Source organism: Symphalangus syndactylus, chromosome 9 (assembly GCF_028878055.3).
Source record: "Symphalangus syndactylus isolate Jambi chromosome 9, NHGRI_mSymSyn1-v2.1_pri, whole genome shotgun sequence".
Taxonomy (NCBI): domain Eukaryota; kingdom Metazoa; phylum Chordata; class Mammalia; order Primates; family Hylobatidae; genus Symphalangus; species Symphalangus syndactylus.
In genome coordinates this window covers 53,393,975-53,412,061 of record NC_072431.2, presented here as the reverse complement: position 1 = coordinate 53,412,061, position 18,087 = coordinate 53,393,975, and the positions used below count along the sequence as shown (strand labels likewise).

The 18,087-nt window shown below is 46.7% G+C and overlaps 1 protein-coding gene across 4 annotated transcripts in view; it reads right to left on the bottom strand.

The window, feature by feature from the left end:
• SDK1 (sidekick cell adhesion molecule 1) overlaps positions 1-18,087 on the bottom strand; it is a 973,914-nt gene that overhangs the window by 303,059 nt on the left and 652,768 nt on the right. For all 4 annotated transcript variants that reach the window (XR_010122494.1, XR_010122492.1, XR_010122493.1 and 1 more), the window contains exons 6-7: positions 3,846-3,957; positions 2,957-3,147 (exon numbers count right to left, since the gene is read on the bottom strand). Coding sequence is in view for 1 of the 4 variants with exons in the window: in XM_063646050.1 (XP_063502120.1) it covers positions 2,957-3,147; positions 3,846-3,957 (303 nt within the window). In the remaining 3 variants the exon portion in view is untranslated. The remainder of the gene's footprint in view (positions 1-2,956; positions 3,148-3,845; positions 3,958-18,087) is intronic.

Sequence of the window (18,087 nt, the reverse complement as noted above, 5' to 3'; positions counted from 1 at the left end):
AGGAGGGCGTAGAGGGGAGGTGGAAGGGGAGGGTGTAGAGGGGAAGCAGGAGGGGAGGGCTGAGGGCATAGAGGGGAGGCGGGAGGGGAGGGGAGGGGTAGAGGGAGAGGGAAGGGGTAGAGGGGAAGCGGGAGGGGAGGGCAGAGGGCATAGAGGGGAGGCGGGAGGGGAGGGTGGAGAGGGGAGGTGGGAGGGGAGGGTGGAGAGTGTAGAGGGGAGGCAGGAGGGGAGGGGAGTGCATAGAGGGGAGGTGGGAAGGAAGGAGAGGGCATAGAGGGGAAGCAGGAGGGGAGGGGAGGGTGTAGAGGGGAAGCAGGAGGGGAGGGTGGAGGGTGTAGAGGAGAGGTGGGAGGGGAGGGGAGGGCGTAGAGGGGAAGCAGGAGGGGAGGGCAGAGAGTGAAGAGGGGAGGTGGGAAGGGAGGGTGTAGAGGGGAGGTGGGAGGGAAGAGGAGGGCGTAGAGGGGAGGCCAGAGGGGAGGGTGTAGAGGGGAGGTGGGATTGGAGGGTGGAGGGCGTAGAGGGGAGGCAGGAGGGGAGGGGTGTAGAGGGGAAGCAGGAGGGGAAGGTGGAGGGCGTGGAGGGGAGGCAGGAGGGGAGGGGAGGGTATAGAGGGGAGGCAGGAGGGGACAGTGGAGGGCATAGAGGAGCTGCTCCACAGGACTGGGCAGCCAGTGGCAGGGTGGTGCCTGGAAGCCGACCTCTGTGCTCCCATTCAAGCCACAGAAATAAAGCAACACAGACAGGCAAGTGGGGCAAACAGCACAACTAGCCTGTCTTGTGTCATCAGTATAAAATGCAAGTAATAGGAGCCAATTTGTTTCTCTGTCTTTGGCCTGTGTGCTCCTATGGGTGGCTTTTTTGACAGGTCCATGGTGACAGCCCTGTGAAACCAGTAATGCTCCGGCCGCAGGGCGCGGGGTTATAATCTCATCCAAATCCCTCGGAATTGACACAGACACTCCCTTTAGGGTTTTCGCAGTATGTGCCAAGCACAAAAATCCTACCTGCCACAGCAAATTCTTATGAATAAAAGGGGATTTAAATCAACATCATAAAGAAGTGAAGTGTGTTCATGTACCTTTAAAAGTCAGAACATGGAGAGGTGCTAACTCGAGAGAACACAAAAACAATCAGATATAAATGCAAAACCAAAGTTCTTAAGATAGATTTAAATATTTTAAAAAGGAATGATGATCGAAACAAACATTCTCATTTACAGGGAGATAAATTTCTTCTCCTGTTTAAATTACCTTAAAATGTTTGAACACAGTATAGTCCTGTCTACTAGAGATTTACACATCACAAATTTTAATTTTGGCCCAATCTATAATGCGCTGTGCTCATAGAACTATAGATCAACCTTGATGAAAAAGTCTTTGCGGAGAATGGGATGTAATATTGACATCTATAGTGGAAGCGTGGATGGGGAAGGCAGCAATACCAGCTCAGGCCTCTCATGTAGAATTGACAGTGATTGGTGACTCAAAGCCGGCTTCCTCGGATGCTTTTAACAGCCTTTCGCTTCTTTCAGAGGGACCGACAGGTTTGCACTGCATTGTATTTAGAAGACTCATAGTCAGGACATGGAGCCATTTCCTAATGATTAAAGGAATGGGACGTGATCAAGGCAAACCACCTTTTGCACAGTATTCCTTTTCTTGCTAATTTCATAGGACAATACAAGCTTTTTGTTTTTCCTTATTTTGCAAAGTGGCAGATTGCAAATTTTTTTATTTAAGGGGCTCTCTGAGGGTTTTCTTATTTGAATTTTCCTGTTCTCAATTCCCCTTATTCCCAAAGAGGAGAGATGAAGTCGAGATTCTCCTTCCTAGAAGCAGCCTCTAAGGCTACCTCTTATTAACAGCGGCTACCACTGCGGAACACAGGCCGCTCTCATAGTCATCACGGCCACTTATGAAGAATAAATGCATGACAGTAGCTGGAAAAATGAGAGAAATAAAGTCACTTGCCTCACAACTTAACCTCATCATAAACTGATAATAGGTTTTGTATTTTCTTAGCCACTGTACAATGCACACTCCCTAAACACTAATATTTTCCAGGCTTTAGAGCTGGGCAACTCCAATGTACTTAATTTTATGTTCTCTTTCTCCTTGGTTCAGGGATAATATGTTGCCCAGTTTGAGGAAGCATCTCTGTTCTCTCTTTTTTTTTTAAGTTTCACAAAAGGCAACATCCGGTAGTTTTACATTTTCTCCTAGGTCAAAAAATAACAGCTAAATTAATAATTACTAGAATAATTTCTAAATTAATAATTTCTTTTTTTCTTTTGAGTTGGAGTTTTGCTCTTGTGGCTCAGATTGGGGTGCAATGATGTGATCTTGGCTCACTGCAACCTCCGCTTCCTGGGTTCAAGTGATTCTCGTGCCTCGGCCTCCCGAGTGGCTGGGATTATAGGCGCCCACCACCGCGCCTGGCTAATGTTTGTAGTTTTAGTAGAGATGGGCGGAGTTTCACCATGTTGGCCAGGCTGGTCTCGAACTCCTGGCCTCAAGTGATCCACCCACCTCAGCCTCCCAGCGTGCTGGGATTACAGGCATAAGCCACCACGCCCGGACAGCAATAATAGAATAATTTCTGAACACCGATCACGATAGCCACGTAAGAGTTATAGAGAAGCTTAGCGGCCTAAAAGCTAGAATAGGAGAGGGATCTATATGACAGGGGTTTCACCACTCTATTTCCCAAGCTTTGTGACTGGAGTATTCAGAAGGACGTTTCTTGGAAGGATTCAGAACATCAACACTTTGGATTTAATAGACTTACATTCTTGGGAAAGAAGGCTAGGAAGGATCTGGAAGATAAACTCAATCTCACCTTCATTTGCCGAGTTACAAATAAAGCCACTGAAATATGCTATTTTGTTTCTGCAGAAGAGTGAGTGTCGGATGCTATCTGAGATGCTGACAACAACACTCAGAGGCTCAGGCATTACCTATGATGAAAAGGAAGGCCTTCGCCCTGGCCGGTTCAAAAGCGCTCCCCCGCAGAGCCGCCTCGCAGACGTACGGCCCAGTGTCCGCAGACGTCGGGTTGCTGATGGTGAGGCGTCTTCCAAAGCTGTGGAGGCCACTGGTGATTCTCACTCCATTCCTCTTCCAGGTCACACTCAGGTCCTCCACAGGCCTGTGGGAATGAAAGGCGCTCATGATGACAATTGTGACTCATGGAGGTGGCAATGGTCATCATCTCAGGCACTAGGCACAGGCTTGATGAAGCTAATGCTACCAGGGTGCATGGCGGGTTGAACAATGGACACTGAAAAATCAATCCAGATATAACTCTACTCCCTCCCAGCAGGCATCAACGATGCATTCTGCTCAAGGGCTATTGAGCAAGGATAGCTAATTGCCGCAGCAATGGACCATAAGTGCTAATGATCCCGTTTGCTCAGGAAATGAATGTTTAAAATAAATACTATGAGGGGACACAATGACATGGAAGGCGGGATCATCCGAGCTTGATTCTGGAGCGACCACTAAGAGGGCAGAGAACACCTTGGCTGACTACAGAGGAGAAGAGCAATGAATTTTTTCCTGTGCCTCAACTCCTCCCTCTTCCCTAGAGAGGATCTCAGAGGAGCCCCCCACTACCACCCAGAGCTGCACTGAAAGCACCGCCCTGTTGCAGTGGGGGACTCTGGAAGACATCAGTGTGTCCATTTCCTTATTTACCCATATCTCGTATTCACGGCCCACCTGGCCAAACAAGACCACTGTCGCTAGAAGGCTGAACCTCTCACGCTCCAGCGTCTCCTTCTATCATCGGCTCATCACAGGTCGTGGAATATTTACTAGGAGTCTCACAGAAGATGCGCCTCGTACCTGGCATTGGCTATGCATTCCAAGGTGGTCTCACTGGATCCAGCCACCACACTTCTGTTGCCTGGAGGAACCACAATGGTGGGGGCCATGGTTTCAGGTGTGCCAACATCTCCTGTGGCAGAGAAAAGAGAAATGTCCATGAAACTCTAAGTACAGGAGCCCCCTGCCACTTATCTGAGGGGGATATGTTCCAAGACCCCTGAGGATATCTAAAACCGAAGAGAGTACCAATCCCTACAGACACAAATTGTCCCTGATGTATGATGGCTCCACGCAGGATTTTTCAACTTTATGATGGTGCAAAAGCCATACACATTCAGTCCAGTCCTCGAGTTACAACGGGGCTACAAAAGCGCGTTTTTGACTTCCGATATTTTCAACTTCTGGTGAGGTTATTGGAACATAACCCATCGTGAGTAGAAGGGCATCTGTTCAAAGTTTCTCCTTCTGCATACACACCTGTCATAAACGTGTAAATTAGGCACACTAAGAGACTGACTACAACTAATAATGAAACAGAACAACGATAACATAATGTAATGAAAGTTATGCGAATGTGGTCCCTCTCTATCTCTCAAAATATCTTACTGTGCTATACTCTCCTGTTTTCAGACCATGGTTGACAGAGGGTAATGGAAACCACAGAAAGTGAAACGGCAGATAGAAGATGGGATGATCAGAGCATGACAAATGAAGACTATTGTCAGAGCCACGCTAATAGGAAACCCAAATCTCATGGCCCCTACCTGAACCCCCATGAGAAGCCCTGGGGCGGGGTCACTGTCCCTGGCCTTTCGCAGACCACATGAGCTGGGGTCCAAGCACAGCCAGTGTCCTCAGGCACAATCCACAGCCTGTCCTAGAGGGCATGGTTACTGGACCTTATGCTACTGCTCTGTGTGTTGTGTGGCTGAGAGGCTTTATTTAAACTGTTTGGCATTTTCCAAAATGCTTGCTGGCTTTATTTTTCTTTTATTGATTTAAGACTTTGCTTACTGAGTTACCTTGTCTACCTGCTATCTCCAAATCTGTTCAATTCCACAAATATTTCATGTATCAGCCACTACATTAGGCATGGGTGTCATTGGAAAGCAGTAGGCATTCTTACTCCTGTCCAAATGTGCTTTCTTGGAGCCAATATATTCAATTAATAAAGTGTTCAGTTCTGTTGCCGCAGTTTCAATCCTTTTTTCCTTTCTGAGAAGTAAATATCCTGAATCTATGTTTTTTGAGTATCAAACTATAAATAATTTAGCTCATACTTCTGGTGACAAGGGAGAAAAAAAATAGGACACATTTTTTGCCACTTTTTTCTAAAATACATTTAACATCAAAATTAAACTACCCGCAGTACACTTTACTACTGTTTATTTAGAGAAAATGAAGACCAATCCAACATTTCTAGAACAGGGATTTCAATAAAGGGCGGAGATGGAAGAGGCTGGAAATAAAAATAAATGGAAATGACTGCAAATGCAAAATGCTTCATCTGGGCTTCACGCTGAAGGGACTCGCCACCATTGTGAGCGGCAACGGAAGATTCTGGCAACTGAAAGGTTCTAGCCTGCCGGGCTGGCGGTGGGGTGAGGGCCGCTGAGAGAGAACAACGGGAAAGAGAGGACTGGCTTCTCATCAACTCTGATTTCCCACAGTTCTGTGCTCTGGCTTGCACTGCCTAAGCAGTATGTGATTTTTGTATTAAAGGTGCATGTGAATTCTAAAAGAAAAACAGAAGCCTGATGCAGACAGAGCCAAGTAATTAATGTTTTAAAACCTATATGTTGACTGCGTGATGTGAGGGTGACTCTCACTCAGCCCTGCGTCCCTGGGGGGCTGAGGCAGCCTTCCCCGTCTCTAGACTCTCCAACTCTGCAGTGGACCCTCGAAGCTTCTCCGGACACCTTCCTGCTGACGCTTTCCCTTTGTAAAATTGTCGAGATTCTTCGGCTGGTTATCAGATTTCTGAGAAGATGGCAGAGACGAGACACACTCACGATGGGGCAAAGGACAGGAACGGAATGACAATCAGACTAATGGCCTGCCTGTCATCTGTGACAGTGGCTGATGAGGAGAAACAGCCGGAGAGGCTAATATTTGCAAATAGTTATGAGAAGTGAAGGGAGGCAGTGGCTAATGCCGAAAGGTCACTGAGCAGGGTGCTAATTTGGCATTAGTCACTGCTCAGCCACAGTGGCAGATGAGGAAGCCTGAGCTCAGGACTGGGGAGGACGCCTGAGGAGAATGGTCCTTGGGCCACTGAGTCCCTCCTCCCCAGACTGGTGGGGGCTCAGCTCCGGGCAGACGCCCAGGGGCTGTGCTGTGGACAGATGGGCCCCAAGACTGAGTTCGCAGCCCCGCAGGGCCACGTGCCGCAGGCACCGCACGCACCCGTCCATCACGGGGTTCAGCTCCAGCACAGGACGAGGAAGCCGTCCTTCGTGTTGATTCACCTAGAGCCTTAAAAGAGCAGTGGGGGCTGGGCGCGGTGGCTCACACCTGTTATCCCAGCACTTTGGGAGGCCGAGACGGGTGGATCAGGAGGTCAGGAGATCGAGACCATCCTGGCCAACACCGTGAAACCCCGTCTCTACTAAAAATACAAAAAAAAAAAATTAGCCAGGTGCGGTGGCACACGCCTGTAGTCCCAGCTACTCAGGAGACTGAGGCAGGAGAATCACTGGAACCCGGGAGTGAGCTGAGATGGCACCACTGCAGTCCAGCCTGGGTGACAGAGCGAGACTCCGTCTCAAAAAAAAAAAAAAAAAAAGCAATGGTAATACACACACAAGGTCACCTGCAAGGTGAATTTGACTTATGGAAACCACCACAGCAAGGTCAAGGTTATGTAGGTCTTCTGATGGCAAAGCTATGCATTTTCTATTGAGACTGCACAAAAACATTTCAGTAGAATATTACGTAAGTGACCAGAATCCAGATATTCCAATAGCAAGGATAGTGTTGATTATAGTACATGATCCTGGTATATTTTCTTCCTTTAAAAAAATTGTTTTAAATTTCAATCAAATTCATATGTGCACATAAATTAAAAAGAACAGTACAGAGAGGCTTAAAATGAAACAAAACCATACCCACTCCCCATAAGGCAATCTCCCCTAAATCTGTTAGTGTTTTATCTTAGTCTTGAGCTCCATGTCTTTAAATTATAGGCATCTATTGCTATGTCTTGTTTTTAGCCAATTTTAGACATTATCTATTGGCTTTCTGCTACAAGAGATGAGATTTTAGCTCACACCACTTCACGGTACTCTCAAACAGGATTTTTACTTCTTCTGTTATTTACCTGTGTAATTTAAATATATATAAATATATGTGTATATTTTAAAAAGATATATAGATACAGATATTTTTAAGCAATAGACAGATATACAGAGATACATATATAGATATATATGTATGTATTTTTAAAAGATATACATAGTGAAACCCCATGTTTACAAAAAAATACACACACACACACACACGCACACACACACACATGCAAATACTTCTTTTTAAAAGGAAAGGCAATTAGAAATCCCAGGGGAAAAAAATCTGTAGAAGAAAGAAATATAATCTCTAGCTGTGCAGTAGGTAATCCTTACATGGTAAATATAAACACTGTATATTTATTTCAACTTTAGAATTAATCTATAGTCTAAAATGCCAGATGTAATTGTACCTAGGAAACAGAATGTAAATGTTTTTAACCTGCACGATATGAAACTGCAGAAGACGGGGTGAGGTGGAAGAGCAGAACAGAATTGCGGGTGAGGGTGGCTTCCCATTACACAACAGGGAGTGAGAAGCTACTGTTTCCAGTAGCACAAGAAATAAAGAAGTTGTGTGTGTGTGTGTGTGCACGTGCATGCGTGCATGCTCATGTATCTATCATAGAGTTACAATGGTAAACAACAAAAGGCCTACACATACTGTTTGGACTATATTTTGAGAAGGATGTGTGAAGAGGCATGAGGTAAAAAGCTCATCCATCACAGCAGAAGGTCAACAGGTAACGTCTAAAATTGGTAATCAAGAACTAGCAATAGACACATATTGTTAAGACATGGAGTTAAATATTAGCACAAAGGGCTAAATAGAGAAGAGCATGCCTCTGGTGTGAGAGTGGCAAAAACTGCTGTATTCTGTTTAGAGCCTTCTGTACTGTTCTCTTTTACCCACATGAAGGCAATCTACCCAGCTCCCTTTAAACACAGAGACTTTCCCTTTCCTGTTTGGTGTGGACTTGTCACTGTGAGACTCTCTCCCTTTCCTGTTTGGTGTGGACTCGTCACTCTGAGACTCTCCTCCGCTGCATTCTTGGGTAACACCTGCCGTTCCCTGGACCTCACTGTCTCCTTATTCTTGGCATATGTCCTCATTTAGCTAGAGTATCCTTAAATAACTTAAGAAAAAGTAAGTTTTCAAAGTTCTTGAATGAGGTAAAAAATGATTTTTGGCCAGGCTTAGTGGCTTACATCTGTAATCCCAGCACTTTGGGAGGCCAAGGTGAGTGGCTCTCTTGAGCCCAAGAGTTTGAGATGAGCCTAGGCAATATGGCAAAACCCTGTCTCTATCCAAGAAAAAAAAAATTAGCAGGTGTGGTGGCACACGCATGTAGTCCCAGCTACTCAGGAGGCTGAGGTGGGAGGATCACTTCAATTCAGGAGTTTGAGACCAGCCTGGGCAACATAGTGAAACCCCATGTCTACAAAAATAATTTTTTTATTAGCCAGGTTTAGTGGTCTGTGCCTGTATTCCCATCTACTTTGGAGGCTGAGGTGGGAGGATCACTTGAGCCCAGGAGGTTGAGGCTGCAGTGACCTATGATCATACCACTGCACTCCATCCTGGGCAACAGAGCAAGAACCCGTCTCAAAAAAAATAAATAAAATAAAACGTGTCTAAGTGTAGGGGGGTTTATACATTGTGCTAGGTAACTGAAAGCTCCTTTCATTCTACACATGTACACCTGATAGCGTTAGTTCCTTCTTAATTTTCTCCCCTCTGTTTTCTGTGTTTTTTCTTTCTAGGGCTCTTATTGGTTGGATTTTAGGACTCTGGACTGATTCAACATGCTTCTTACTTTTTTCCAATATTTTCCTTTTTTTAATTTTGGAAAGAGCACCTCAAACTTAGTCTTTTTTTTTTTTTTTTTTTTTTTGAGACGGAGTCTTGCTCTGTCGCCCAGGCTGGAGTGCAGTGGCACGATCTCGGCTCACTGCAAGCTCCGCTTCCCAGGTTCACCCCATTCTCCTGCCTCAGCCTCCCGAGTAGCTGGGACTACATGCTCCCGCCATCATGCCTGGCTTATTTTTTGTATTTTTAGTAGAGATGGGGTTTCACCATGTTAGCCAGGATGGTCTCGATCTCCTGACCTCATTCGTGATCCGCCTGCCTCGGCCTCCTGAAGTGCTGGGATTACAGGCGTGAGCCACCGAGCCCGGCCCTCAACTTTATCTTCTAACTGGTCTTTTGGATGTTTATTTCGGTAACAATGTTGTAACTCCCAAGACTAATTTTTTGTCCTCTGTTCATTTTTCATTGCATCCTGTTCTTGTTTCATGGGTGAAATACATTTCTAAATGTCTTGGAGAGTATAAATACTTTCTGAAGTTCTGTTTTGTGTTCCTCTGGGATCTTTTTTTTCCCTCTTTGCTAATTTGATATATCTTTTATAGGAAGGGCTTTCTTCAAATGATCCCTGTGTCCTTTTATACATATGAATGAACCAGGAGATGTCAACTGACAACTTCACTTTAATAAGTGAAACACTCACTATTATTCCGAAGGGACCCTAAATCCCAGAGTGTGGATGTCTTTTCTCTGGGGCCGTTCATTATTTATAACTTTCTGTTTGTCTGTTCATCTACCTTTTTATTCTAGCTTAAGTATTCTGCTTACAGTTTGAGGGGTAACAAGTAGACTGTTTTTGTTGTTTGTTTTTGAGATAGACTCTCACTTTGTCACCGAGGCTGGAGTGCAGTGGCACAATCTCAGCTCACTACAACCTCCGTCTCCCAAGCTCAAGTGATTCTCCTGTCTCAGCCTCCCGAGTAACTGGGATTACAACATAGACTGTTCTTTATACAAACTACCAATAGCTCCCCCTGTTTTTAGCTCTTTGTCATAACCAGCCCCTCCACGACCGAGTCTGCCCCAAGTGTCCTCAGGCTGAGGCCCTCTCCCCAAGTGGTTGTGATGCCTCCCTCTGAGATCCACTTTCCGGGTGTTTGTTCTCATCCTTCATTGGTACTGGCTCCTCTCCCTTTCTTTTTGTCATTGTGGATCTAAGTCTCTTCCTCTTTTACTGCTTTTGAGTGGGTTTTTTGCTCCTTTTGTAAGCAACAGGAGGTCAACGGATGGACTTTGCCATTTTTTACCTGCCATGATGGCTTTTCTACCAAAAGGTTTTCCAAGTTCAATTTTTAGAAGATGCAAAGAATATCTAAGCATTTTTAAAAGAATGAAACAACCTCTTTATTTCTGTTATTTGCATAATATCTGAGATATAATAAACACTCAATGATTAATTTATCATATTCTAAAATAAAGAGCCACCGCTACTATTACCTTCTGCTTCAATGTCCTACATTAACAAAACATTTTTTAAATGCCATATACCAATGAATAAGGCCTCAGTTCCAAGAATGAAAACAAAAGTAGAGAAAGGAATTCTATTTTGCCAAGCTGCCATGTAGCCACAAAACATCTTGGTAAATGATTTACACATGTTGCCCATTTAATATAATAACAACCCAGTAAGATAATGATTGCTATCCCTCTTTTACAGATGAGAAAATTGAGGCCCTAAGTCACATGGTTTCAAGTGATAGAGAAAAGCTTTAAATTATGGAATGTCTTCATCCAAAGTTGATAATCTTTCTTTTACATAATGCTGCCTCCTCCTAACAAAAACACTGGTTGTGCTCTGTTAAGCAAAAATTAAATTAACTAGAACACTCCTTCCCTCAAGCATTTCCGTAATTGAGACTTTACAGTAGTGTTCTCAACTGAACGTTTCCCAGGCTGGTTTTAGGTGGCTGGAGGTGAAGACACCGAATCAAAAGAGGATTTCTGCGGAAGTCAGCAACCAACGGGCGCCAGGTAGCTTCAGAGGCAGAAAGGCAAACACTTCAGATGACGCCTCTTTGTAGTTAAAGAATAAAGAACACGTAGCAGAGGGAAACGAAGCCTAATCCTAGTCAATTTCCCCCACATGAACCTCTTTACTCACAGAAGAGGCTGAGGAGGGAGAAGCTGTCTAGGTCGCATTTAATTAAAAAGTACATTTAAAGAATATCAAGTCTCTGAAACAGAAAAAGAATAAAGTTCAAAGTTAACCCGAACTGCTAAGCTGTGGAATTACTGCAGATAAAGTCGGATGAATGGAAAACACGCCGTTCCATGGCAGCCTCGCACCATGCTCCGGGTTGGGGAGCGGTCGAATGAGCAACAGCAGGTCACGGAGCCTCCGCCCTAGGAACACAACCAGGAGGCAGGGGTGGGGTGGGGGAATGGACTCTGCCCTGAAGGAGGAGAGGAAAGGAAGCAGCCCTGTAGGCAGTTGGGCACACAGCTTTCCAGGCAGAGAGAACAGAATATGCAAGACCCTGATGCACAGGCGGGGACGGTGGGGGGCGGGGGAGGAAGTGGGGGGAGAAGGGGGAAGAAGGGGAAGAAGGGAAGGAAGGGGGAGGGGAGCTGGGGAGGGAGAGGAGAGAATGGAAGGAAGGAAGGTGGGGGAGGGAAGGAAAGAAGGGAGGGAGGAGGGAAGGGGAAGAACGGAAGAGGGAAGGGGGGAGGGGGAGGGGAAGGCGGAGGCCAAGGTGGCGGCTGAACCTTGAGCCTGGTGGGAAGGCGGGAAGTCCGGCCACAGCTCAGAGGGAACATCCTGCACTTAGGGCTGTGAGCACAGTTGCTCCCCCACTTTTGTTGCAAAGATCTCAGCACCTCATTAAAAAACACAGCCTTCTATTTTCAGGAAAAGTCTATGCCCTAAAGCAGTGGGATTTTCCAGAACATCGGAGAGAACAAATTCTACGTTTTGGTTTACTCTATTAAAACCACTGTCTTCCGTGTCTGGATTCACAGCTGGGTGCTCCTGGCGAATACACCTCTTGAAACTTTCGCAGCAGCCAGCTCCAACAGGGACAGGCCATGGGCCGTTCCCCGCACGTGGCCAGGCTGCTCCCTGTGCCACACCAGAAAACCATGAGGTCAAAGCTGCCCTCAACCAACAGATGCTGAGTCACATTTTCCCTGAGCCATGAGCCTCAGGCATAACCTCCAAGTGGACATGGGCAACATGAACCACATAAATAGACATTTCCAACGAGAAGCGGCTTTGTCACGAGAAAAACCGTAGTACAAGTGCCACAAATTCTAAGATTAAAAACAATCTCCAGGGTTTTCCTTTTTAGTGTGTCTACATCTATAGGGGTTTGCTTTTTGTAGACACACGATTCCATCAAAAAACCAGCAGGTAAGGGGGTCTACAGGACCATCTGAAAACTCAGTATCTTCCTGCTCCAAAAATAATTGGTCTAAAACTTGCAGAAACAAAACATTTTTTAAAACACACACACACATGGAAAAAGACCCTATTTTAAAAGCTCAGTGTTGAGCAATATGTTCTTTGGCTTCTTTTAAATCTTTTTCCAACATCCTATCATAGTATTTTTTTATCGTGTTGTCCAGATGAGATAACAGTTAGAAAAATGCTTTAGAATTTTGTCAACTGGTTATCTGGAGAGAAGATGAAGGGATCCCTCTCGAGCTGCTGCCTCAGGGACCCCCGCTCCTCTGACACTGCCCAGTCTCTACAGAGTCATTACCTGCTGGTGGGCTGGTTCATGTGAAATAAGGAGGGACGCACGTCTTATTTATCTTTGTATCCAGCAAAGTGCCTAGACGACAACAGCCTGACTATAAGCACTTGCTGAGAGAAGAATGAAGTCTTGGCCGGGTGCGGTGGCTCATGCCTGTAATCCCAGAACTTTGGGAGGCTGAGGTGGGCGGATCACGAGGTCAGGGGATTGAGACCATCCTGGCTAACACGGTGAAACCCAATCTCTATTAAAAATACAAAAAATTAGCCGGGCGTGGTGGTGGGCGCCTGTAATCCCAGCTACGGGAGGCTGAGGCAGGAGAATGGCATGAACCTGGGAGGCGGAGCTTGCAGTGAGCCGGGATCGTGCCACTGCACTCCAGCTTGGGTGACAGGGCAAGACTCCGTCTCAAAAAAAAAAAAAAAAGAATGAAGTCTTGTCCAAATAAACCAGGGCTGGTTATCACCAGCAGATCACGATTGCTACAGGATGGCTGCAATAGTAACAACTGCCTCTTATTTCAGGAGCATGGTGACAGGTGCTGGGGATACAAAGTTGAACTGGCTAATGTCCACTTCATCAAAGAGGTTGGAGTTTAGTGGAGGATGGCAGCCACACGAACAGAGCAAGCACGTTGTGGCAGAGCTACGAAAGCCAAAGAGAAGGGGGATGGCAGGGCGTGGAGGGTGGGTGTGGCGTTGAGGTCAGTTCTTCCAGGGGAAGTTGGACAAGGTTTGAGCAGGGAAGATGGATAGGTATCCCCCACTCAGACAACGGAAGGAAAGGCATTTCAGGAATAGGAGAAAATGAGGAAACCCGTTTGGCCCATTTGGGAAAAAGGAAGCAGTTCTTGGTGGTGGAGGGGCAGTGGGGTGGCATGGGCGTGGCCACAGCTGGCCACGGAGGAGGCAGGAGCGCCACACTCAGGAGTGTGGACTTGATACATTAGGGAATGGAGAGGCAGCCAAGGTCGTCAAGGAGGAAAGCCATGGCCAGGCTTGCACACTGTCTAGAGCGGGTGGGAGCACTGACAGGGAACCACAGCCAAAGCCTACCACATGGTTTGGGAAAAGGGTACAAAGTCCAATGGGTCAGAAGGGGGCAAAGGGAGGGGCGAGAAGGACAGAGGCTTCTAAGAACCCTTGCTTCTCTACAGGTTTCTCGCTTGAGCTGCTTGGTGGGTGGCCGGGCACCTTATGAGAGAGAAAGCTCAGGAGACAGACGGGGGCTGGGAGTGGCAGTGCTGGCGTGTCAGGAGGGAGGAGAAGGGAAGGTGTTCTGCAGAAGCTGCTCAAGCTTCCTAAGAAGTGCCTGCGGGGTACCCAGGCACGCAGGTTCAGGAGGTACATGGGCGGTGATTGAAAGTAGGAGATCAAGGCCGGGCACGGTGGCTCACGCTTGTAATCCCAGCACTTTGGGAGGCCGAGGTGGGCGGATCACGAGGTCAGGAGATCGAGACCACGGTGAAACCCTGTCTCTACTAAAAATACAAAAAATTAGCCGGGCGTGGTGGCGGGCGCCTGTAGTCCCAGCTACTTGGAGAGGCTGAGGCAGGAGAATGGCGTGAACCCGGGAGGCGGAGCTTGCAGTGAGCCGGGATTGCGCCACTGCACTCCAGCCTGGGTGACAGAGCGAGACTCCGTCTCAAAAAAAAAAAAAAAAAGAAAGTAGGAGATCAAGAGGCCCTCCATGACAGCGTGAGGAGTGAGCACAGGAGACGGCCTGCAGAGAAGCCAGGGAGCACTGACCTTTATTTTTTAAATTAATTAAATATTATTATTTTTGAGACAGAGTCTCACTCTGTCACCCAGGCTGGAGTGCAGTGGCATGATCTCAGCTCACTGCAACCTCCGCCTCCCAGGTTCAAGCGATTCTCCTGCCTCAGCCTCCGGAGTAGCTGGGATTACAGGCACTTGCCACCACACCCAGCTAATTTATGTATTTTTAGTAGAAACGGGGTTTCACCATGTTGCCCAGGCTGGTCTCCCAAAGTGCCTCAGCCTCCCAAAGTGCTGGGATTACAGGCGTGAGTCAGCACACCCGGTCAGCACTGACCTTTAAAGAGGAGGCCCAGGGAGTCCACTGAGGACAATGAGAACAATGGCCAGAGCCGTGAAGGAAGAAGAAGATGCCATAAAACGGGAAGGAAGGAAGCTATTGTTTTTTTCCAAATGAACAGGCGTTTTCATGTATACAACCAAGGCTACTTCTGCTTGAGTTTTAAGATGAGTCTTCGAGTTTGCCTTGCAGGATGGTGGCTAAGGAATGCAGAGCTATACAGAAGCAGAAGTCCTGACCTCCACCAAGCAGGGTTTCACTGTCCCGCAAAGCATGTTTAGATATTCTAAATATCCAACTCGAATCACTATTCTGTTCAGTTCTGTAGGTCAGTTTCTGCAGCCAGGGTGGCTCCGGCCATCCTCCACCTACTTTCTGACAATGAGAAGCACAGGAACTGGTGAGCCTTTCCTGGCTTTGAACATTGCCTACGCATCGCAAGGTGCACTGGTGGTTTTTCATGGGCTGGGTGAAGACAGCTCCATGACACTTCATTTAAAATCAGGTAAATTTTTTTGCTTATTAATTGCCTTTGGAACTACGTGAAGACTGTCACCTTTCTCTGCATTGTTAAAATGGCCTGGCAAAGGAATAAAGAGCTTTCCTGCCTGCAAAAGCATCTCAGAGCAACAGGTATGTCGGATCTCTTGCCACCAAGGGGAGCAGGCATCTGGGTAGCTCAGGCTGTGACCCTGCTCCTGGGATACATAAAGACACTCAGATATACATACACATATATATGTATATATATCTCCAAGAACCCAGATACATTATTTTCTTCTTAAAATGTCCAAAGTGAAAGACATGCAGGCAGCAGGCAGATCCAGGTCATCCCCAGCCCACTAAGAGGCAAGTCTCTTGTGGCAGAACCTGGGCAATTTTGAGATGCACTTTATTGTGAAAACTGAAATACACTGTGATTTCTTTTCTAACAAGCAAAAAACATGTTCAGGAAATGGAAAATTCCTCCCATCTTTTACCTGCCACACGTTCACTTTCTTAATCTGTACTTGCCCAGCCCCTGGATGGGGGAAGCTGGTTTATACATTTCTGAGTGTATATTTTATTTTGCATGGAGGACATTTTCTATTCTTTTAAGAGCTGCCTCCTTTATAGTTCATCATCCAGAAGGCAATCACGAATGCCAAAGGCATTAGGATCGTGCAGTGAGAGGAATCAGACGTGTGGGGACAGGGCAGGCACCCTCAGAAACCCAACCCCAAAAGATCTGGTCCCCAAAAAATTCCCTGGAGACAGGTGTTCCCCGCTGACCAGATTCTTCTCATTTCCTGTCCAGCAGGAGGGAGGGAAAGAGAGGAAATATGGTCGTATATCCCATTTACAATTCTCTCTTTCCCACACCTTCATTTTTATCTCAACACACTGCTTCTGGACTTTTCTACTGACGAGAGACGATAAATAAAATGACAGTTTGACAAACAATCCGGCAGTTTCTTTTCTTCTCATTTATAACATATTTGAAAACTTACACATTTGGAAATGAATGGAAGGTAACAAAGAATGTATCTTCTTCGGCTTTTTACTGGGCAGAGAAAAATGAAGGTGATAAAAGACAGTGCTGCAGTTGGCTCATGGATTTGTTTATTTAGCTCAGGATGAGCACAAATTGATAAACCGTAAAATAGGTGCGTGTGTTTAGGAGCTGCACGATTGGACGCTAGAGTGATCCAAATATTTGACTCAAGAAACAACAGCTGAGGATCTCCTTTTTTTTTTTTTTTTTTTTTTTGAGACGGAGTCTCACTCTGTCACCCAGGCTGGAGTGCAGTGGCGCGATCTTGGCTCACTGCAAGTTCTGCCTCCCGGGTTCACTCCATTCTCCTGCCTCAGCCTCCCAAGTAGCTGGGACTACTGGTGCCCGCCACCATGCCCGGCTAATTTTGTTTTTGTATTTTTAGTAGAGACAGGGTTTCACTGTGTTAGCCAGATTAGTCACGATCTCCTGACCTTGTGATCCGCCCGCCTCTGCCTCCCAAAGTGCTGGGATTACAGGCGATGAGCCACCGTGCCTGGCCGAGGATCTGCTTTTTATCCAAATACATAAATGCGTAATCTCCCACTGAATAGAAGAACCATCTCCAATAGAAAGACTGGGACCATAAGTCTTTTCAGTGGACCAAGGGGTAAGAGGGTATTTGTCTCAAGATTAGGTCCACTTTTGAATGGAATTCTAAAGTTGCTGAGAATGTAACCAGGCACGTAACAGATCGCTTTTAGCTGTGCTAAGAAATGGCCTGGAGGCCAGGTGCAGTAGCTTATGCCTGTAATCCCAGCACTTTGGTAGGTCAAGGCAGGTGGATCGCCTGAGGTCAGGAGTTCAAGACCAGTCTGGGCAACATGGTGAAATCCCATTTCTACTAAATATATAAAATTAGCCGGGCATGGTGGTAGGTGCCTGTAATCCCAGCTACTCAGGAGGCTGAGGCAGGAGAATCGCTTGAACCTAGGAGGCGGAGGTTGCAGTGAGCCGAGATCATGCCATTGCACTCCAGTCTGGGCGACAGAGTGAGACTCTGTCTCAAATTAAAAAAAAAAAGAAATGCTCTCGAGTAATTCTGCCAAGCACGCAAGCCTGGGCGTGGTGCCCAAGCCCATCAGGGCAATTGATGCCCATCTGAGGCTATTAACCCGAACAATGGGATCCTGCAGGACGCGCAGGCAGGGGCCTTTGAAGCCTTGGTCCTCCTCGACCCAAACTGCAGGAGCTCCCTGGCACAAAGCTCTTTTCAAAGTTGAAAGGAGAGACACAAAACATTGAGAGGCTGCTAGGCAGAGTGGCTAAGATTCTTAGATCTGTCCAACGAACACCATTGTGTTTAAACCTTGGAATGGAGGGATCCAAATGGACCTGCGATTGTGTTTTTAATGTCCACAAAAACATCCTGTTAAGCCCAGTGTTTAAGAAGAGCGGTGAGGACACTGCCCCGATGATCCCGCCTCTGCAGGCTGGGTGATTCTGCCACATGGCCTTTGGTCTTCCCCGTGGTTCTCAGCTCCATCTGAAGGATGACTTGTGCTGGTTTTGTTCATTTCTGTCCCTCCCCACTGGAACGCATGACCATGAGCACAGGTATTTTCATCTGTCCTGTTCTGCCCATATTTCCAGGGCGTAGAACAGTGCCTGACATGTCATAGGGACCTCATAAATATCTGTTGAGTGAACAGAGTGAGGTCCTTGGGACAAGGCTGTCCTTCCTAGGTAGACTTTCACATGGCCAAATGTAAGAGAGCTGAGAGGCTTCATCTCCAGATCTCGGTGCAGTCTTCTTGAGAACTGCCGTGCTCTTGAGGCACACGCCACTGCACGGGCAGTTTTCTTGACATGCCATTCAAGA